The sequence below is a fragment of the Macaca mulatta genome, chromosome 4 (assembly GCF_049350105.2).
Source record: "Macaca mulatta isolate MMU2019108-1 chromosome 4, T2T-MMU8v2.0, whole genome shotgun sequence".
Lineage (NCBI taxonomy): Eukaryota > Metazoa > Chordata > Mammalia > Primates > Cercopithecidae > Macaca > Macaca mulatta.
Window position 1 is genome coordinate 146,281,537 of NC_133409.1, and position 18,778 is coordinate 146,300,314.

At 44.6% G+C, this 18,778-nt stretch overlaps 1 protein-coding gene and 2 long non-coding RNA genes across 15 annotated transcripts in view; 1 reads left to right on the forward strand and 2 right to left on the reverse strand.

The window, feature by feature from the left end:
- SLC26A8 (solute carrier family 26 member 8) overlaps window positions 1-18,778 on the forward strand; it is a 79,634-nt gene that overhangs the window by 48,876 nt on the left and 11,980 nt on the right. For 8 of the 11 annotated variants that reach the window (XM_028847632.2, XM_015136225.3, XM_015136226.3 and 5 more), the window contains 6 exons: window positions 5,425-5,502; window positions 11,650-11,745; window positions 13,163-13,269; window positions 13,350-13,419; window positions 14,462-14,554; window positions 14,685-14,816. In XM_028847632.2, coding sequence (XP_028703465.2) covers window positions 5,425-5,502; window positions 11,650-11,745; window positions 13,163-13,269; window positions 13,350-13,419; window positions 14,462-14,554; window positions 14,685-14,816 — 576 coding nt within the window. The remainder of the gene's footprint in view (window positions 1-5,424; window positions 5,503-11,649; window positions 11,746-13,162; window positions 13,270-13,349; window positions 13,420-14,461; window positions 14,555-14,684; window positions 14,817-18,778) is intronic. The other 3 variants (XM_078000120.1, XM_015136228.3, XM_078000119.1) reach the window with 1 other exon arrangement.
- Window positions 1-18,778, reverse strand: part of LOC106997927 (uncharacterized) — a 94,500-nt gene that overhangs the window by 40,996 nt on the left and 34,726 nt on the right. The window lies entirely within an intron of this gene.
- Window positions 1-18,778, reverse strand: part of LOC144340408 (uncharacterized) — a 48,992-nt gene that overhangs the window by 1,788 nt on the left and 28,426 nt on the right. Inside the window, exons 2-5 of the long non-coding RNA XR_013416514.1 lie at window positions 11,325-11,442; window positions 5,974-6,095; window positions 5,348-5,460; window positions 4,470-4,599 (exon numbers count right to left, since the gene is read on the reverse strand). This is a non-coding gene — a long non-coding RNA (uncharacterized LOC144340408). The remainder of the gene's footprint in view (window positions 1-4,469; window positions 4,600-5,347; window positions 5,461-5,973; window positions 6,096-11,324; window positions 11,443-18,778) is intronic.

Here is an 18,778-nt window from a genome sequence, read left to right on the forward strand (position 1 = left end):
CAGGCATGAAATTTTATAAGTCTAATGTTTATGAGTTTTTTGTTTTTGGTTTTGTTTTTGTTTTGAGACATAGTCTTGCTCTGTCGCCCAGGCTGGAGTGCAGTGATGCGATCTCGGCTCACTACAACCTTCACTTCCCAGGCTCAAGTGATTTTCCTGCCTCAGCCTCCCAAGTAGCTGGGATTACAGGCATCCGCCATGACGTCCAGCTAATTTTTGCATTTTTAGCAGAGGTGGAGTTTTACTATGTTGGCCAGGCTGGTCTTGAACTCTTGAACTCAAGTGATCTGCCCGCCTTGGCCTCCCAAAGTGCAGGGATTACAGGCATGAACCACCGCGCCCAGCCCAGTGTTCATGAGTTTTGAACTGACTAGATAAAATTACAACATGCTAACCTGAGAGGGGTCCCATCTCAACTTTGTAGCGTGACAAAATGTCAGAGAGCTATCAGAATTGAAACTGGGGTTGCCCAGGGAATGAGTCAGCATTCAGAGGCCAGAGAAACAGTGGCAGAGGTCAAAGACAAGCTTCTGCAGAAATATAGTAAAAGGTGTAGCCATGGTCAGAAACGAACGTGTCAGCAGAATGAACAGTCAACTTTCACATGGAAAGACAGTGTCATAGTCCGTGGGCAAATATGTGGTGAAGCATAAGGTAAAAGCTAATACAAGTCAGAAAGATTAGGCAGGGGTGAGAGCATGGGTATAGAGCAGGGGTGTCCAATCTTTTGGCTCCCCTAGCCCCATTGGAAGAAGGAGAATTGTCTTGGGCCACACATAAAATGCACTAACTCTAATGATAGCTGATAAGCTAAAAAAAAAAAAAAAAAAAAAAAAAGCAAAAACACTTTATAATGTTTTAAGAAAGTTTACGAATTTGTGTTGGGCTGCAACCAAAGCTGTCCTGGGCCACATGTGGCCCTCAGGCCTCGGGTTGGACAAGTTTGGTCTAGAATAAGACTACATCGTACCACTTTATGTGGACTAAGTTTTGTTTGTCACAGAGCTTCTTCTGGATACATTGGCCTTTTCCACTACTGCTTAACAGACAGAGAAATTTGGGCTATGTTCAAAAGAAGAGTGTTTGTACAAGCATGCAAAAACTCTGGAGTCAAAGAGACTCCAAAAAGACTGGAGAGCTTTATAAGAAGAAATGGAAATGGCTATCCCTAGAGATTAGTTCCACTAACTTTTTCTGACATACTTTGTTTATTCAGTATATAAGCATAATGTAAATTTGAGAGACAAGATGTGCACGACTAGAAAAAACTAAAGCACAGTGCAAGGAAAATTGAGTGCAAAATGAGGACAATTTTTTAAAAGAGGCATAAATATTGCAAGGAGAATGATGGCAGAAGTGGGACTTTCATGGAGCACTGAAAGGGTTTAGGGTATGTGTAGATGGAAGGAGGAAGAAGGGCTTCAGTTCAGCCTCAGAGTTGTCTTAATGGCAGGATTCTACTTGTGCATGTAATGCGGAGTGGAGAAAGAATGGCTTTGCCAACTGCACTCATTGATTCTGGGAATAGAAAGGCCAAGTTTTGGAAGGGTTTTGGTGGACGATTGAATTTCCAACCCCTGAGCAAGCCCACTTTTAGCATTTAGCCTGTTGGAAAGAAGGTCTGCCTCAAAGGTAGCCTATGGCACACATTTTGTTTTCCACTGCCACCTTGTTCCCCTGTGCAGCACAGTTCTGCCAGTGACACCTCTCAAGGCAGTGCAGTGGCCCTCCACAGGGAGGCATGCCCCTAGGAATGCTGAAAAGCCCTCCCTGAGGCCTTGACATGCCATTGCAAATCGCTGGCTCAAGCAGAGAATGCTGCTGACCCCTGGCCCTACACATGGCAGCTGCCCAGACTATACTCTTGAGTTCCAAATCTGGACCAGAAAAGTCCTCTGAGACTCATTCATCTTCTTCATTCCATGGGAGTGGAGTTTTCTCTCCACCTGTTATCTCTGGAGGCCTTAAGATTTTTTTTTTTTTTTTTTTTTTTGTAGAGACAGGGTCTCACTATGTTGTCCAAACTCCGGGCCTCAAGTAATCTTCTCACTTCGGCCCCCCAAAGTGCTAGGATTACAGGCATGAGCCACTGTGCCCCAAACCCTTGGGGGATTTTGATTCCCTCTGCCTGAGAATGCTCCTATTTCTTCAAAGTTCCTTAGGACTGCAGAAAAGAGAAACAGGGGGCTGGCTCTGAACCTCTCAAAAATAACCTGCCATCAAGGGTCACTTTGTTTTTATTTTTTATCTGGCATAGATGCAAACTGTGTATATGTGTCTAGATTTCATTTAATTTATTGCTGTCTAGAACTCATTTCCCTCCAGTGGTTGCAGCAAAACCTACTGGTCCTTCTGGCCACAGCCTCAGCCTGAGGCATTGGCAGGGCTGACCCATAGCAAAGGGGATGTGATGAGCCCTAGTAAGCCTGTGGCCAGCTGGGCTGTCCCGCAGTCCATCTTTCTGCTCATCCTGTTCTTACCACTGTGCTCCCCTGTTCTCCAATATTAGGTTTCTTTCATTGCTCCCTGCTCTCTAAGGACCTGCCTTGCCCAGGCTCCCAGAACAGCTTTAAAAATGGGTTATTGTAAAAGAGAGAAATGAATGTGTTGTGTTGTTTTTAGAGGAAGCCAGTGGGGCCGTGGAGAGAGCCTGGATTTTGGAGTCAGATGGTCAGGGGAGGTTGAACTTGACTCCATGCTTCCTAGACGTATGTGACCTTGGGCAAATTAATTTTACTCTCTGAGGCTCTAGTCTTCATCTGGAAAGTGGGGATAAGACAAACTTGCCCGTTGTGAGAATTAAATTAGATGCTAATGGGTACCTGTCACTTAAGAGTTCAAAAATAATCACTTCTACCCCAAGACCCAAGTGCCCAGGTAGGTGTCCATCATCTGCTATTCTGCTTCATGGAACCCCCTGTACATAGAGCAATTGATGGCTGAGGGTCTGCATGTTGCTTGTGGCTGTGGCTATGGGGACTCACATGGCTTTGACTCTCAGGAGAGAAGGCAGAGTCAGTCTTTGTTCAAGAAAGTCTGGAAAAGTGATGGAAAATCTGGTCAGAAAAACAAAGCATGCATGAGATGTAAAGCAGGCAGACAGTGCTTGCTGTCATCAGACCCTGTTCAGGCACTGAGGCTGAGCTTCTGAGAGCCATCAAGCACCTTCCTGAGGCACAATGCCACTGAGGATGGTCCTCTGATCCCAAAGCCCATTCCGATGACTGTGCAGCCAAGAGAGACACAATTATTGGCAGGCTTCCAACCCTCTCTGAGCAGCTAATTTTATGAGATTTGGTGTCTAGTTTGTGCTCATTTTGACCTAGGTTTTTGTTGTTGTTGTTGTTGTTGTTTTGAGATGGAGTTTTGCTTTTGTTGCCCTGGCTAGAGTGCATTGGTGCAGTCTTGGCTTACTGCAACCTCTGCCTACCAGGTACAAGCAATTCTCCTGCATCAGCCTCCCAAGTAGCTGGGATTACAGGCACCTGCCACTATGCCCAGCTAATTTTTTTTTATTTTTAGTAGAGATGGTGTTTCACCATGTTGGCAAGGCTGGTCTCAAACTCCTGACCTCAGGTAATCTGCCTGGCTTGGCCTTCCAAAGTGCTGGGATTACAGGTGTGAGCCACCACGCCTGGCCTAACCTAGTTTTATACAACTTATTGTGCTGTGTGCCTGCCTTTGTTTCCTTAAAAATAATCAGAAGAATTTTGGAGAAAAAAAGTGGCAGAAAAGAAAAGGCCTGATACAGATTTCCTGTGCTAATGAAAATAGTTTTTTTCTATAGCATCAGCAAAGGCCAACTGAAGCTAGAGCCAGAAGTTAGATCCAGCAACAGGCTGACATGTCACCTGGCTGGAGAGGCTTTGGGGTTACCTGTCTCAGTTCCACAGTGTCTGAAATGTTTGCCATCAGAGCTTTCTGAGTTTCAGTTATGGTGATCCATTTTCCTGAGTCCTTCCTACACTACTCTCATGTGATTCAGCCTTTCCATATCAGGCCACTCACTTTAGCTGTGAGTCAGCTGGGACGGGGAAAGAAAGAAGAAGGACGTTGATTGCATTGCTATTATTTTCAGCAATACATTTATATGGCAAATAGCAATGAGTAGTGAGAGGGAACCCAGTGGGAAGATGTGTTTTTCCCCCCATGTAAAAAATACAGAGAAAAATCAGAGAATCATTGCTGAGTGGTTCTTTGGTAAATTAGAATTGAGAGACTCCCTCCGTTCTTGCTTTTCTGTGCCATTGTTTTGATTTGTGGTTATAGTTTTGCCCCATCCCCTATTCCCATCACAGTGGAAAATGACACTGGTTTCTATTGTTTTTATTACTAGGGGCTTACAAAATGGAAATTTACCATAGAGGATATAATGAGTTCAGGACTATCCAGAGAGCATTGGGCTTATCAAGGAAACTATGCTTCTTAGTTTTCCACCTTTATTTTGCCAAGTGAGAATCACTGCTTACCAAGAGACACTGAGCCCAGAGTAGTCAACCCAACTGGGATAGGATCCAGAGCTGCTATATACAGCCTTGACTCATGTTTGTAGCTTTTTCTTTCTTTCTTTCCTTTTGATGGCCCTGAAGCAGAGAGAAACTAAAGCAGGAAAATGGGAAGTGATTATCTTTGTGTGAAGATGAAGCTCCACTGAAGCTGCTAGATGGGCAGTTACCCAAGCAGCAAACAGGAGAGTGAGGGGTGGGAAATGTATTTACATGGGAAGTAGGGTGGCTGGGATTTTAGAGCTGACACTGAGGAGCTACTAGGGCTTTTCTTTCCTTTTCTCGAGATGGAGTCTCGCTCTGTCGCCAGGCTGGAGGGCAGTGGTGCGATCGTGGCTCACTGCAATCTCTGTCTTCAAGTGATTCTCCTCCCTCAGCCTCCCAAATAGCTGGAATTACAGGCATGAGCCACCACGCCCAGCTAATTTTTGTATTTTTAGGAGAGACAGGGTTTCACCATGTTGGCCAGGATGGTCTCCATCTTTTGACCTCGTGATCTGCCCGCCTCAGCCTCCCAAAGTGCTGGGATTACAGGTGTGAGCCACCGCGCCCGGCCAACTAGGGCTTTTCTAAATTGTGCAAGGAGAGGTTAAACTCAGAAGGAGATGCAAATCAGATTTTAGGAGAATTCTTATTCACAGCACAGAGCAGTGGCAGTAAAGATTCAAATGCCTAGTACAACGTGGAACTTCTCAGGGAGCATCTTTCCATTCATTCAGGAAGTATTTATTGAGTATCTAGTATGTGTTTAGCACTTTGATAAGACTTGAAAATGTCAGTTCCACAAAAATACACTTGGGCTGAACTCAACTCCTTTTAAAAAAAACTGACATGCTTCTCACCAAGCAGACGGCCTCAGTTGCAGACAGGGACCAATACATTCCTGATGGTTTCTCTCCAACTGGCTCTGTCTCCTCAGTTTGCATCTCTGGTAGGCGCAGGTGTGATGCTGCTCCTGATGGTGAAGATGGGACACTTTTTCTACGCACTGCCAAATGTAAGTAGAACTGATCAAATAACTAAGTCAACAATGACCAGGGCTCTGGATTGCTCGTTGGTGTGTGTGTGCGTGTGCGGGGGGCATCTCCAAGGAGAATTGCATTCGGATTATCCCCAATGGTTGCTCCAGCCTATCTCTAGTCCCTTTCATTCAAAATAATAGTATCTGCATCACAGGGTTAAGGGTTAAATGATGTGATATATATGTACACACACACACATATATTTATGTATAAGATCTATATGGTGTGTCGATAGATAGATGTAATAGTATTGCGCCTATAGTAAACACTCAAGAAACATTAGTTATAGGGCCGGGCACCATGGCTGGCACCTGTAATCCCAGCACTTTGGGAGGCCAAGGTGGGCAGATAGCCTGAAGTCAGGAGTTCAAGACCCGCCTTGCCAACATGGAGAAACCGCATCTCTACTAAAAATACAAAAATTAGCTGGTCATGGTGGTGCGTGCCTGTAATCCCAGCTACTTGAGGGGCTGAGGCAGGAGAATCTCTTGAACCTGGGAGGCAGAGATTGCAGTGAGCCGAGATCCCACCACTGCACTCGAGCCTGGGCTACAGAGCAAGACTCCGTCTGAAAAAAAAAAAAAAAAAGCATTAGTTATAGGCCAAGAGTGGTGTAATCCTAGCACTTTGAGAGGCCAAGTTGGGCAGATCACTTGAGATCAGGAGTTCAAGATCAGCCGGGCCAACATGGCAAAACCCTGTCTCTACTAAAAATACAAAAATTAGCTGGGTGTGGTGGCAGATGCCTGTAATCCCAGCCACTCCAGAAGCTGAGGCAGGTGCATCACTTGAACCTGGGAGGCTGCAGTGAGCTGAGGTCATGCCATTGCACTCCAGCCTGGGTGACCGAGTGAGACTGTCTCAGTAAATAAATAAATAAGTTATTATTATTATAATTAAATCCTCTTTTTATTGCTTAAGCTACAAAGTAAGTTTCATAAGTAAGGATTCAGTGAAAAATGACCAAAATAGACTTCAGATGCCACACCAACATGGGCTTGGAAACTCACTGTGCATTCATGCCATCTGTTTTCCTACACTGCTTCCAGAAGGCCTTGTTCTGCATTTGTGTGAACTCAATCTTCCCATTGCTGCCACACTGCCTCTTGGTTAGTTCACAACACTAGAAGGCAGGTCTGAAAGTTATGCCTTAACTCGGTATTCAGCTAGGATGCCTCTATATACAAATGTGTCATTTCTTCCCTTTGTGTGAAACTGAGCAACTTGTGGTTAGAGATGCCAGGTTTGTTAATTACTAGCTATAATCCTTCTGTTCTTAAGTTACAGTAGGTCTATACTCAGTGACCATCATCTCCTTTTAAGTTTTCTTCATGTTCCTGTTAGCCATTTTTATATAGTACTTAAGGGAGGTGAGAGAAGGTTTATTTGTGGATGTAGCAGCTTGGTTACACACCGAGGTGGCTGTCCCTGAAGCTGGGGTGGTTGTAAATGTGATCTCCATCCTTCTGAATGCTTCCTTTCCACCTGGTGAATAGCAGGTTTCAGTAGAGCACCCACAAGGCTACTGCTGCCTTCTGCTCATATGATTCAAGGACCTTAGAGCCAAGGCATGGAATCTATGCAAGGAGGGTGGAACTAGTAAGCTCAAATTGACACGCAAGCGGTCCTCTGATTCCCAGTAGAGGTCATCTCCAGTTTCCACAGCACCTTTGTTGTTATCACTGTTGGAATCTATTTTAGGAGGGCCACTCACTAATTTACTTTGGATGTGGATATTTTTTCTTTACAACTAAATGGAGCAGAATTTTAAAATTCCAAACAAAAATGATCAGAGTTCACTGAAGGGTAGTGATAAAAGTTGGGACTCCTTTATTATAAACATGTTGGGGACAGAACAGCCCTTGCTTTTGGCTGCTATGTTACATCACATTACTTTTATAGCACCTAGTTAGCATGTTTCTGAGTGAGCAGTTGTGATTATAAGAAGATCAACGGAATAGTTGAATTACTGTAACAATAAGGTTCTGTGAGTACTAAGCTATAAATGACTTCTTCCTTTCTTGAAAAACTGTGAAGAGTTGCAAAACCCTTGTTAAGAGTCATTAGTAGAGCATTCAGGCTAGGATCTCAACTAGTTACAAGAGGACCAACACAAATTTTGAAAAACATGATACAAAATAATATATTCAATATTATTCCAATTTTGTGTGGAAGAAAAACACAGAACATACCAGTGGTTATCTCTGGGATAATGGAAATTATGTATGAATTTAACTCATCTTTATACCATGAGCATGTTTCACCTTAACATTTAGAAGGATAAAAATGTTGCATATTGTTTTATGAAAAGATTTGTTTCCTCTCCATACTCCCTGCCTTACATCAAAAACCTTTCAAAAACCCTACGAGGTTGATTTTCTTTTCCTTCCCACCGTATTTCTTCAAACTGAAGGAAGTTTGGAGATTCTTGACTGGAAAGAAGATAGCATAGTGGCAAAGACGGTATGGTGGGAAAGAAGTAATTTCTGCCAACTTCATCTTTGTTTTTCCCTCCTCTACTGACCTGTTGTGTCTAACGGGTCACTGGGTACCCTCAGAAAGCCAGAGTAACCGTGGACTCAGCCATTCCTCATGGTAGGATTAGTTCTAATTCCCAGGCAGAGAATATAGAGGAGAGGACAGCTAGGAAAGGGCTAAGAAATTAAACCAATACAGGAATTTCATGACCACAAGAAAATTTTTTTTTTTTTTTGAGATGGCAGTCTCCCTCTGTTGCCCAGGCTGGAGTGCAGTGGCATGATCTCAGCTCAGCTCACGTCAACCTCTGCCTCCCAGGTTCAAGTGATTTTCCTACCTCAGCCTCCGGAGTAGCCGGGATTACAGGCACCTGCCACCATGCCTGGCTAATTTTTGCATTTTTAGTAGAGACGGGGTTTCGCCATGTTGGCCAGGCTGGTCTTGAACTCCTGACCTCAGGTGATCCACCCACTTCAGCCTCCCAAAGTGCTGGGATTACAGGTGTGAGCAAAAATGTTTCTTTTTTTTTTTTTTTCTTTTTGAGTTGAAGTTTCACTCTCGTTGCCCAGGCCGGAGTGCAATGACGCAATCTCAGCTCACGGCAACCTCCGCCTCCCAGGTTCAAGCGATTCTCCTGCCTCAGCCTCCCGAGTAGCTGGGATTCCAGGCATGTGCCATCACACCCAGCTAACTTTTTTGTATTTTTAGTAGAGACGGGGTTTCTCCATGTTGGTCAGGCTGGTCTCAAACGCCCGACCTCAGGTGATTCCACCCGCCTCGGCCTCCCAAAGTGCTGGGATTACAGGCATGAGCCACTACGCCCAGCCAGGTGTGAGCAATAATGTTTCTTAAAAGTAGGTTAAATTCTACTTTGAAGCCCTGAAGATTTTTATATCCTTATGCGCATAAATCTTCATTTCCTCATATTTAGGAAACTTTCTTTCCATTATAAAAGTAAACATGCTCATTTTCAAAACTTTGGAAAATGCAAAATAGATAAAAATGTCATTCACAATCACAAATAAAACAACTATTAACATTTTGGCATCTATCCAACCAATATTATTTTCTATAAATGGATATCACTTTGCATAGTTGTAACCTAACTGTATAATTTTATATTCATTTTTATTTAATATATAGCATGATACTTCATTGTATAACATTTGACATTATTGGAAAATTAGGTTGTCTACATTTTTGTTATGAATAACAATGAGTAATTTTGTATGTCTACCTTTTTTTTTTTTTTTTTTTTTTTTGAGACAGGGTCTCACTCTCTTGCCCAGACTGGAGAGCAGTGGCCCAATCTCGGCTCACTGCAACCTCTGCCTCCCAGGCTCAAGGAATTCTCCTACCTCAGCCTCCCCAGTAGCTGGGATTACAGGCACATGCCACTACTGCCCAGCTAATTTTTGTATTTTTAGTAGAGACGAGGTTTCACTGCGTTGGCCAGGCTGGTCTCGAACTCCTGACCTCAAATTATCCACCCACCTTGGCTTCCCAAAGTGCTGGGATTACAGGTATGAGCCACCACACCTGGCACATCTACAGTTTTCTAGATTTAAGATTTTTTTTTGAGACAGAGTCTCTGTCACCCAGGCTGGAGTACAGTGGTGTGATCTTGGCTCACTGCAACCTCCGCCTCCCAGGTTCAAGTGATTCTCATGCCTCAGCCTCCCAAGTAGCTGAGATTACAGGCATGTACCACCATGCCCAGCTAATTTTTGTATTTGTAGTAGAGACAGGTTTTTGCCACATTAGCTAAATTGGTCTGGAACTCCTGGCTTCAAGAGATCCACCTGCCTCAGACTCCCAAAGTGCTGGGATTACAGACATGAGCCACTGTGTCTGGCCAAGATTTAGGATCAATTTCTAAAAGTAAAACAAAGATTTTGTGTGAAAACATATCAGCATTTCTGGATATATTGTCAAGTGATTTTCCCAAAGGGCACTGCCGTATTATACTCAACAACCATGTATAAAGGGTATTATCAATGCTTTTATTTTATTTTTTTGAGATAGAGTCTTGCTGCTTCACTGGGCTGGAGTACAGTGGCATGATCACAGCTCACTGCAACCTCCATCTCCTAGGCTTAAGTGATCCTCCCACCTCAGTCTCCCGAGTAGCTGGGACTATAGTTGCATGCCACCACACCTGGTTAATTTAATTTTTTTTTTTTTTTTTTTTGTAGAGATGGCATCTCACTATGTCACCCAGGCTGGTCTCGAACTCCTGGGCTCAAGTGATCCTCCTGCCTCAGCCTCACAAAGTGCTGGGATTACAGGCATGAGCCACCACACTTGGCTATCAGTATTTTAAATTTGCTCACTTAATTTGATAAACAAAATGGTATTTCATTAGTGAAATATATACTGAAATATATTACAGTATATTATGATTCAACATGAAGAAAAGCCCAGTTGGAATTGTTTTAGAGTTTCTGTGAGTGTAAGTTCTCTTAATTTATCATCCCATCTGAGAATGGTTTCTAGATAATGTAGGTAACAGATATGTCAAGCAAACCAGACGAGGCAAGGCCAAGTAGCCAAAGGCACCAGCTCCCATGGATCTTGTTCCACACATCAAAAGTAACACAGAAACAGAAGGGGATAGATGACCATAACCTTTAGCTCTGCCTGGTGAGATGTCAGAGCCCCGGCACCTGCGAGTGGTTGACTTGTGGGTTGGGAAAAAGAATTTACTGACAATAGTATTTGAAATAGGTTTGAAAAAGGAAAGTTTATTAGAAGGGAAGAACACTGCAAAAGGATGCAGTGAGGCACCTCAGCAAGAGGACTGAGTGCGCTATGGTGGGTTTTCCTTAGGAGCATTTGTGGACCTTAAGGCGGGAGCTTAGGGTTGTAAAACGAGTTTCAGCACAGTATTCCAGAGATGTATAGAAATTTTTGTTACTTACAAAAGTTGAAAGAGGCCTGGAATCACATGCCAATTTTAGATATTAGGGAAGTTTGACTACTTCTAAATTCCTAGATAAGGAGTTTTGCCTCCGGATGGCCTGTTGAATGGTCATTAGGTGGTCTTTGCTCCCTTCTATATTGCTCAGATAAGAAGTTTTTGTCTGCGGGGCCTGTTCAATGCTAAGGAGGTGATTTTCACTTTCCTCAAGTTACTCTTCCTCTCACTGTCTATGAGAGTAATGAACTATCTGAATCTACAAGGGGCCATTGTCAGCTTTCCTGGCTGAATCAGTCAGGCCTTGACCTTGGCCTGAACTTGCCTTGTGTTTTTGGCAAATTAAGGAGGAGCGCAAAGAAAAATGTAGAGACAAAATTAGCCGTGAGTGATGGCATGCACCTGTAGTCCCAGCTACTTGGGAGGTTGAGTGGGGAGGACGTCTTGAGCCCAGGAGTTTGAGGCTGCAGTGAGCTATGATGGCACGCCACTGTACTCCAGCCTGGGCAAGAGCGAGACCCTGTATCAAAAAGGAAGAGAAAAGAGAAACAAAGAGAAAATTTATTTGATTGGACAATGAGTTGGAACATAGACATGGTATTCATATAAAATATCAATGCAAAATATCTCAAAGTGGCAAGGCTAACTTTTTGTGATTCCATGGTGGGGATTTATGAGTTTTACACCCCAAAGGGAATATGAACCAGGATTTATCTTTTCCCCTCAGGCTGTGCTGGCTGGTATTATTCTGAGCAACGTTGTTCCCTACCTTGAAACCATTTCTAACCTACCCAGTCTGTGGAGGCAGGACCAATATGACTGTGTGAGTGTAGATGCCCTGGTTGAGGAAGGGGAGGGCAGAAGGGAGGTTGGAGAGAGGGAGAAAGAACAAACAAAAGAGATCTGCCATGGACCTAAAGAACACAAACAGCTCTTTGATGCCTAGTGCTCCAGTTTTGCTTTACAAAGGAGAGTCAAGGTTGTTGGTGCAAGAAAACACGAAGACCTCATTCCAACTACACCAAATTAAATGAAAGGGATTAAGTGGCTACAGTTACGTCCAAATCTAGCAAAAAGGATTTGTCGTTCATTGCATATTTGAATGACTTGTTTTGTTTTGTTTTGAGACGGAGTCTTGCTCTGTCGCCCAGGCTGGAGTGCAGTGGTGCAATCTCAGCTCACTGCAAGCTCCACCTCCCGGGTTCACGCCATTCTCCTGCCTCAGCCTCCTGAGTAGCTGGGACTACAGGCGCCTGCCACCACGCCTGGTTAATTTTTGTATTTTTAGTAGAGACGGGATTTCACCATATTGACCAGGCTGTTCTCAAACTCCGGACCTTGTGATCTGCCCGCCTCGGCCTCCCAAAGTTCTGGGATTACAGGCGTGAGCCACCGCGCCCAGCCTTGAATGATTTTTAATCCAGTTAATGTAAATACATTTTAGGATATGAGTCTCCAATCCCAATTAGAGAAGGAGGTGTCTTGTCAGGCAGAATACCTGCTGGAGCACACTGCGTCTCTCTGGAGCACAAAACCAGAGGTCAGAAAGGGGAAACAGCAAGAAATAAAAGGTGGAGGATAGAATGTGATGACAGGAGGACCCAGGAGAGGCAGAGAAATATGAAAGGGGGTAACTTTTGGAGCCAGATCCCTGAGAGCTAACAGGAGATGTGTACACTGCACAGATAGAGTTGCTATTCCAGAAGGAGGCATAACACTTCAAACAGGATGGAAGAGAATAAGGAAACGTTGAGTACAGATACTGACAAGTGGCAGGTGGTGAGGAAAGTAGATATTTAAGGGAATTTCAGCCTATTTTTCTTCTGTGTAGATGAAGTAATGGAGAAGGTGCTGGGGTAGGGACTTGAAAAGGATGGTAAAGATTTGCAACAACCCTTATAGGTCTTAAAATAGCAACTACCATTTGGTGAGTATGCTAGTTGGTTTTGCAAATGGTATTCCTAATCTCAACAAAGCCTATAAAGTAGACATTATTACTATTTTGCACATGAGGAAATTGAAGTTTTGAGAGAGATTTGAAGACAGAGGCAACCAGGGATGCATAAAAGAATTGCTAGGCATCCTTGAGGGCCCCAGTTCATGTGGCTATGGAATATTTCTCTAAAGCCCAGGTGTAGTAAGGGAGAGGGTAAAGGTGAGTTGAGAAACAGGACTGATCATTTTCTCAGTTGTACTTGTTTCCATAATCTTCCTTTTTCCCTCATTCCCTTTTCCATAAGGCTCTTTGGATGATGACATTTTCATCTTCAATTTTCCTGGGACTGGACATTGGACTAATTATCTCAGTAGTTTCTGCTTTCTTCATCACCAGTGTTCGTTCACACAGGTACTTTGCCTCAGGTAATAGGAGGTTAATAAGGCAAGGTAAGGCAACTCTGACCTAAAGGCAAGTACATTTCCTTTCAGAGCTAAGATTCTTCTCCTGGGTCAAATACCTAACACCAACATTTATAGAAGCGTCAATGATTATCGGGAGGTAAGAATCCAAATCGGTCCTATTTCTCTGCCTAAGGGATAGGGTGGGCCCCACCTCATGCTCAGTTTTTCTACAAAATCCCTTGCCATTGTTTCCTGCACTGCAGATACACATTTACAAAGGAGAGGGATGTGATGTACACTGGTAGAGATGGGTCCTTTGGTTTTGTTTTTTTTTTGGAGACAGAGTCTTGCTCTGTCACCCAAGCTGGATAGTGTAGTGGCTCAATCTCGGTTCACTGCAACCTCCACCTCCCAGGTTCAAGAAATTCTCCTGCCTCAGCATCCCCAGTAGCTGGGATTACAGGCATGCCCCATCATACCCTGCTAATTTTTTGTATTTTAGTAGAGATGGGGCTTCACCATGTTGCCCAAGCTGGTCTTGGACTCCTGAGCTCAGGCAATCTGCTTGCCTCAGCCTTCCAGAGTGCTAGGATTACAGGCATGACTCACCACGCCCGGCCAAGACGGGCTCTTAAGTAGCTAAATTCTTATAGTATTGCAGCCAGTTAAAGATTATTAGTAAATGTACTTTAAGGAGAGTTTGGCCAAGAAAAAGAAAGGAGTAAGGAAATGGAGGGAGAAAGAAGACAGCAGGAAAAGCAGAGGGTGAAAATGGGAGGAAATAATTTTCTAGTTCTTGTCTCTAATAAAGAATAATACAGGCCGGGTGCATTGGCTCATACCTGTAATTCCAGCACTTTGGGAGGCCAGGCGTTTGAGACCAGTGTGGCTAACATGGTGAAACCCCGTCTCTACTAAAAATGCAAAAATTATCAGGGCGTGACGGCAGGTGCCTGTAATCCCAGCTACTCAGGAGGCTGAGGCAGGAGAATTGCTTGAACCCGAGAGGTGGAAGTTGCAGTGAGCCAAGATCACGCCATTGCACTCCAGCCTGGGCGACACAGTGAGACTCTGTCTCAAAAAAACAAAATAAAAAATAAAAAAGAAGAATACAGACTCTAGGAGCTTCTAAGGTTATATTATTCTTGCTCCATAAAAGAACTGAGAAATTTCCCTCAACTTCACATTTTGTCTTGCAGATCATCACCATTCCTGGGGTGAAAATCTTCCAGTGCTGCAGCTCAATTACATTTGTAAATGTTTACTACCTAAAGCATAAGCTGTTAAAAGAGGTAACTGCCCTCCTGCCCACCTTTCTTTCTTGACCTGCCCATCCGCCCCCCCGCACTGGCATCCCTCTCCCACTCTTTCACCTTCTGTTCCACCATTCTCCCTCTGGATGAAACCTCTCATGTCTTTCAGGTTGGTATGGTAAGGGTGCCTCTTAAAGAAGAAGAAATTTTCAGCTTGTTTAATTCAAGTGACACCAGCCTACAGGGAGAAAAGATTTGCAGGTGCTTCTGCAACTGTGATGATCTGGAGCCACTGCCCAGGGTTAGAAATGCCTTTTCTTTCCTGTATTTTTCTCCATACTTTATAAAGAAGTACACTAGTCATTTCTTAAAAAAAAAAAAAAAAGTCAAAACCACTAAGGGATTTTGACTTTTAGATGGACCATGGAGAATTCAGAAATTAAGATAGAAGGTTCCTCTCACCTTGGCAGCTTGACTGGAAAAAAAAAAAAAAGGCACAAAGATCCCCCTTGAGGTTCAGGTTTTCACATGAAAGTAGGTGGGAAGTGTTCTGACTTCTACTGGATGACCAGTGACCAGAATACAGTTTGCCTGTTGAGACTGAAATAGTTGTACCTATTTCCCTGGCTTTTAGCTGCCTAGCTTTAGATTTCTGAAAATAAGTGACTTAAAGATTGTTTTCTGATTCCAACTAGGGCAGGGTCAAGGTTGCTGTACTTCTCAAGGATCTGCCATGGTCTCCTGATGTCTTCCTGTGGCCAAGAAAATGATGATGGGAGATAGGGGGAAAGGAGCGGGGAGGATGAGCACAGGCTGCTATTTCAGAAGGGAATTTTACAGCATTTGAAGGTTATTTTCACTGATGAGAATTACAGAGTGTTCGTTATTTCCAACCTGGACTTGGTATAAGCAGTCCCTTCCCTCAGAGCAGGATTGCTCATTTCTAGCTTTTGGGTATTTCGGCAATCACCTAGTCTATAGTGCGCGCTCTGGAGGGGCGGCTCTCTCTATAAATCTCACAGATTTATATCCTCCCCCACAACACACACACACAAACGCCTCCACCTGCCACGCAGGTGCTTGCAAAACCCTAAGCATCCACTCTTGTTCCCACACATTCTAATGGAGCATAGGTTCTACTGAGCTACTGAGACGGGGTTTCACCATGTTGGCCAGGCTAGTCTCGAACTCCTGACCTCAGACGATCCACCCGCCTCAGCCTCCCAAAGTGCTGGGATTACAGGTGTGAGCCACCACACGTGGCTTGTTTATTTTCTTCCATAATAGTGATATATCTTAAAATTGACAGCATAGTGAATCATGCAATATAGCACATAGCTGTCTTTTAAATTGTATGTTTAGATTCTAACAGCCCTGAGTAGCTGAGATTACAGGTATGTGCCACCACGCCTGGCTAATTTTGTATTTTTAGTAGAGATGGGGTTTCACCATATTGGTCAGGCTGGTCTTGAGCTCCAGACCTCAGGTGATCCACCCACCTTGGCCTCCCAAAGTGCTGGGATTACAGGTGTGAGTCACCACGCCCAGCTAGATTCTAACAGCTCTTAAGACTTCAAGTAAGGGGAGATTGGCATAAGCACAAAAGCCAGAAAAACTTTATAGTAGCAACGGACTATGCTGGGAAATTTATGAGAGAATTTTGGATTGATGTTGGGTAGGAAAGAAAAAGGATTCCCAGTCCATGGACAGGCTTGGACAGACACCAAGGTAGAAATAAATGTGGGGCTCTTAGGATAACAGACTTAGCCTGGGAAGTAAGGTCAGGAAGATAAGACATGAGGGGATTGTAAGAAAGATAAGAACGTAGAGTAGGCTGGGCACGGTGGCTTACGCCTGTAATCCCAGCACTTTGGGAGGCCGAGGCGGGCAGATTACAAGGTCAGGAGATCGAGACCATCCTGGCTAACACAGTGACACCCCGTCTCTACTAAAGAATACAAAAAATTAGCCGGGTGTAGTGGTGAGCGCCTATAGTCCCAGCTACTCAGGAGGCTGAGGCAGGAGAATGGCGTGAACCCAGGAGGCGGCGGAGCTTGCAGTGAGCAGAGATCACGCCAGTGCACTCCAGCCTGGGTGACAAGGCGAGACTCCGTCTCAAAAAAAAAAAAAAAAAAAAAGAATGTAGAGTAGATGAAGGAGAGAAAAGAAGGATCTCAGACGGCTGGGCATGGTGGCTCACACCCATAATCCCAGAACTTTGAGAGGCCAAGGCAGGCGGATCACCTGAGGTCAGGAGTTCGAAACTAGCCTGGCCAACATGGTGAAACCCCGTCTCTACTAAAAATACAAAATTAGCCGGGCGTGGTGGCCCGTGCCTGTAATCCCAGCTACTCGGGAGGCTGAGGCAGGAGAATTGCTTGAACCCAGGAGGCGGAAGTTCAGTGAGCCAGAATCTGTGCCATTGCACTCCAGCCTGGGCGACAAAAGCGAAACTCCGTCTCAAAAACAAAACAAACAAACAAAAAAAGGTGGCTCTCAGAGAATTCCCTCTGCCTAGAGGAGCTCACATCTCCCTGCCACTGAACCAACCCTGGCCTGTTCCCCAAATGCCTGGCCCCAGTGACCTTGGGAACAGCTCTCTCCTTTGAACTGCAAACTGCAGCATTAGCATCTATCCACACCACTTTTCTTTTCTTTTCTGCTATACAATATATATACCTCATATTGTTTTTAGCTTTAAATTTTTAAAATTTATTTAACAAGAAACATTGTTAGAATAACATTAAAAAAAAAAATTAGAAACATCGCCCAGAATTACAACACTCTAGCAAAGGAATTCTTCTCATTATTCCATGTGCCTTATAGTTCTCGTCCATATATATTCTTACTTATCATTTTTTTGTGAGACGGAGTTTTGCTCTTGTTACCCAGGCTGGAGTGCGACAGCGCAACCTTGGCTCACCACAAACTCTACTTCCTGGGTTCAAGCAATTTTCCTGCCTCAGCCTCCCAAGTAGCTGGGATTACAGGCATTCACCACCCCCACCCGGCTAATTTTTTTTGTTTGTTTGTTTGTTTTTTTTTGAGACGGAGTCTCGCTCTGTGGCCCAGGCTGGAGTGCAGTGGCTGGATCTCAGCTCACTGCAAGCTCCGCCTCCCGGGTTCACGCCGTTCTCCTGCCTCAGCCTCCCGAATAGCTGGGACTACAGGCGCCCGCCACCTCACCCGGCTAGTTTTTTGTATTTTTAGTAGAGACGGGGTTTCACCGTGTTAGCCAGAATGGTCTCGATCTCCAGACCTCATGATCCACCCGTTTCGGCCTCCCAAAGTGCTGGGATTACAGGCTTGAGCCACCACGCCCGGCCTAATTTTGTATTTTTAATAGAGATGTGGTTTCTCCATGTTGGTCAGGCTGGTCTCGAACCCCCAACCTCAGGTGATCTGCCTGCCTTGGCCTCCCACAGTGCTTGGCTTACAGACGTGAGCCACCCACCCACCCCCCAGCATTTTTTTTTTTTTTTTGAGATGGAGTGTCACTCTTGTTGCCCAGCTGGAGTGCAATGGCACAATTTCAGCTCACTGTGACCTCTGCTTTCTGGGTTCAAGCGATTCTCCTGCCTCAGCCTCCTAAGTAGCTGGGATTACAGGCATGCATCACCACACCCGGCTAATTTTGTATTTTTAGTAGAGATGGGGTTTCGCTATGTTGGTCAGGCTGGTCTCGAACTCCTGACCTCAGATGATCCACCCACCTCGGCCTCCCAAAGTTCTGGGATTACAGGCGTGAGCCACCATGCCTGGCCTTACTTACCCCTTTAATGAACATGTGCATACTGCCAGGTAGAGTCTGGTTCCTGTGAATGCAGAGTCTACATTTTCATCCTGCACATCGTTGTGTTCCTGGTCCTTGGTACTGTCCGTAAGCTATAGCAGGCAGTCTGGGCCTTTAGGAGATTGATGCAGTGGTAAAGACAGCTTTGCTCATGTAATTTTTTTTTTTTTTTTTTTTTTTTTGGAGATAAGGTCTTGCTCTGTTGCTCAATCTGGAGCGTAGTGGTGTGGTCACAGCTCACTGCAGCCTCGACCTCCCAGGCTCAAGCGATCCTCTCACCTCAGCCTCCCGAGTACCTGGGACCATAGGCGTGTGCCAGCTTTCTTTTCTTTTCTTTTTTTGGCGGGGGGTGGGGGGCAGGGCGCAACAGGGTCTCACTCTGTCACCCAGGCTGGAGTGTGCATTGGTGCAATCTTGGCTCACTGCAACCTTCACCTCCCAGGCTCAAGCAATCCTCCCACCTCAGCCTC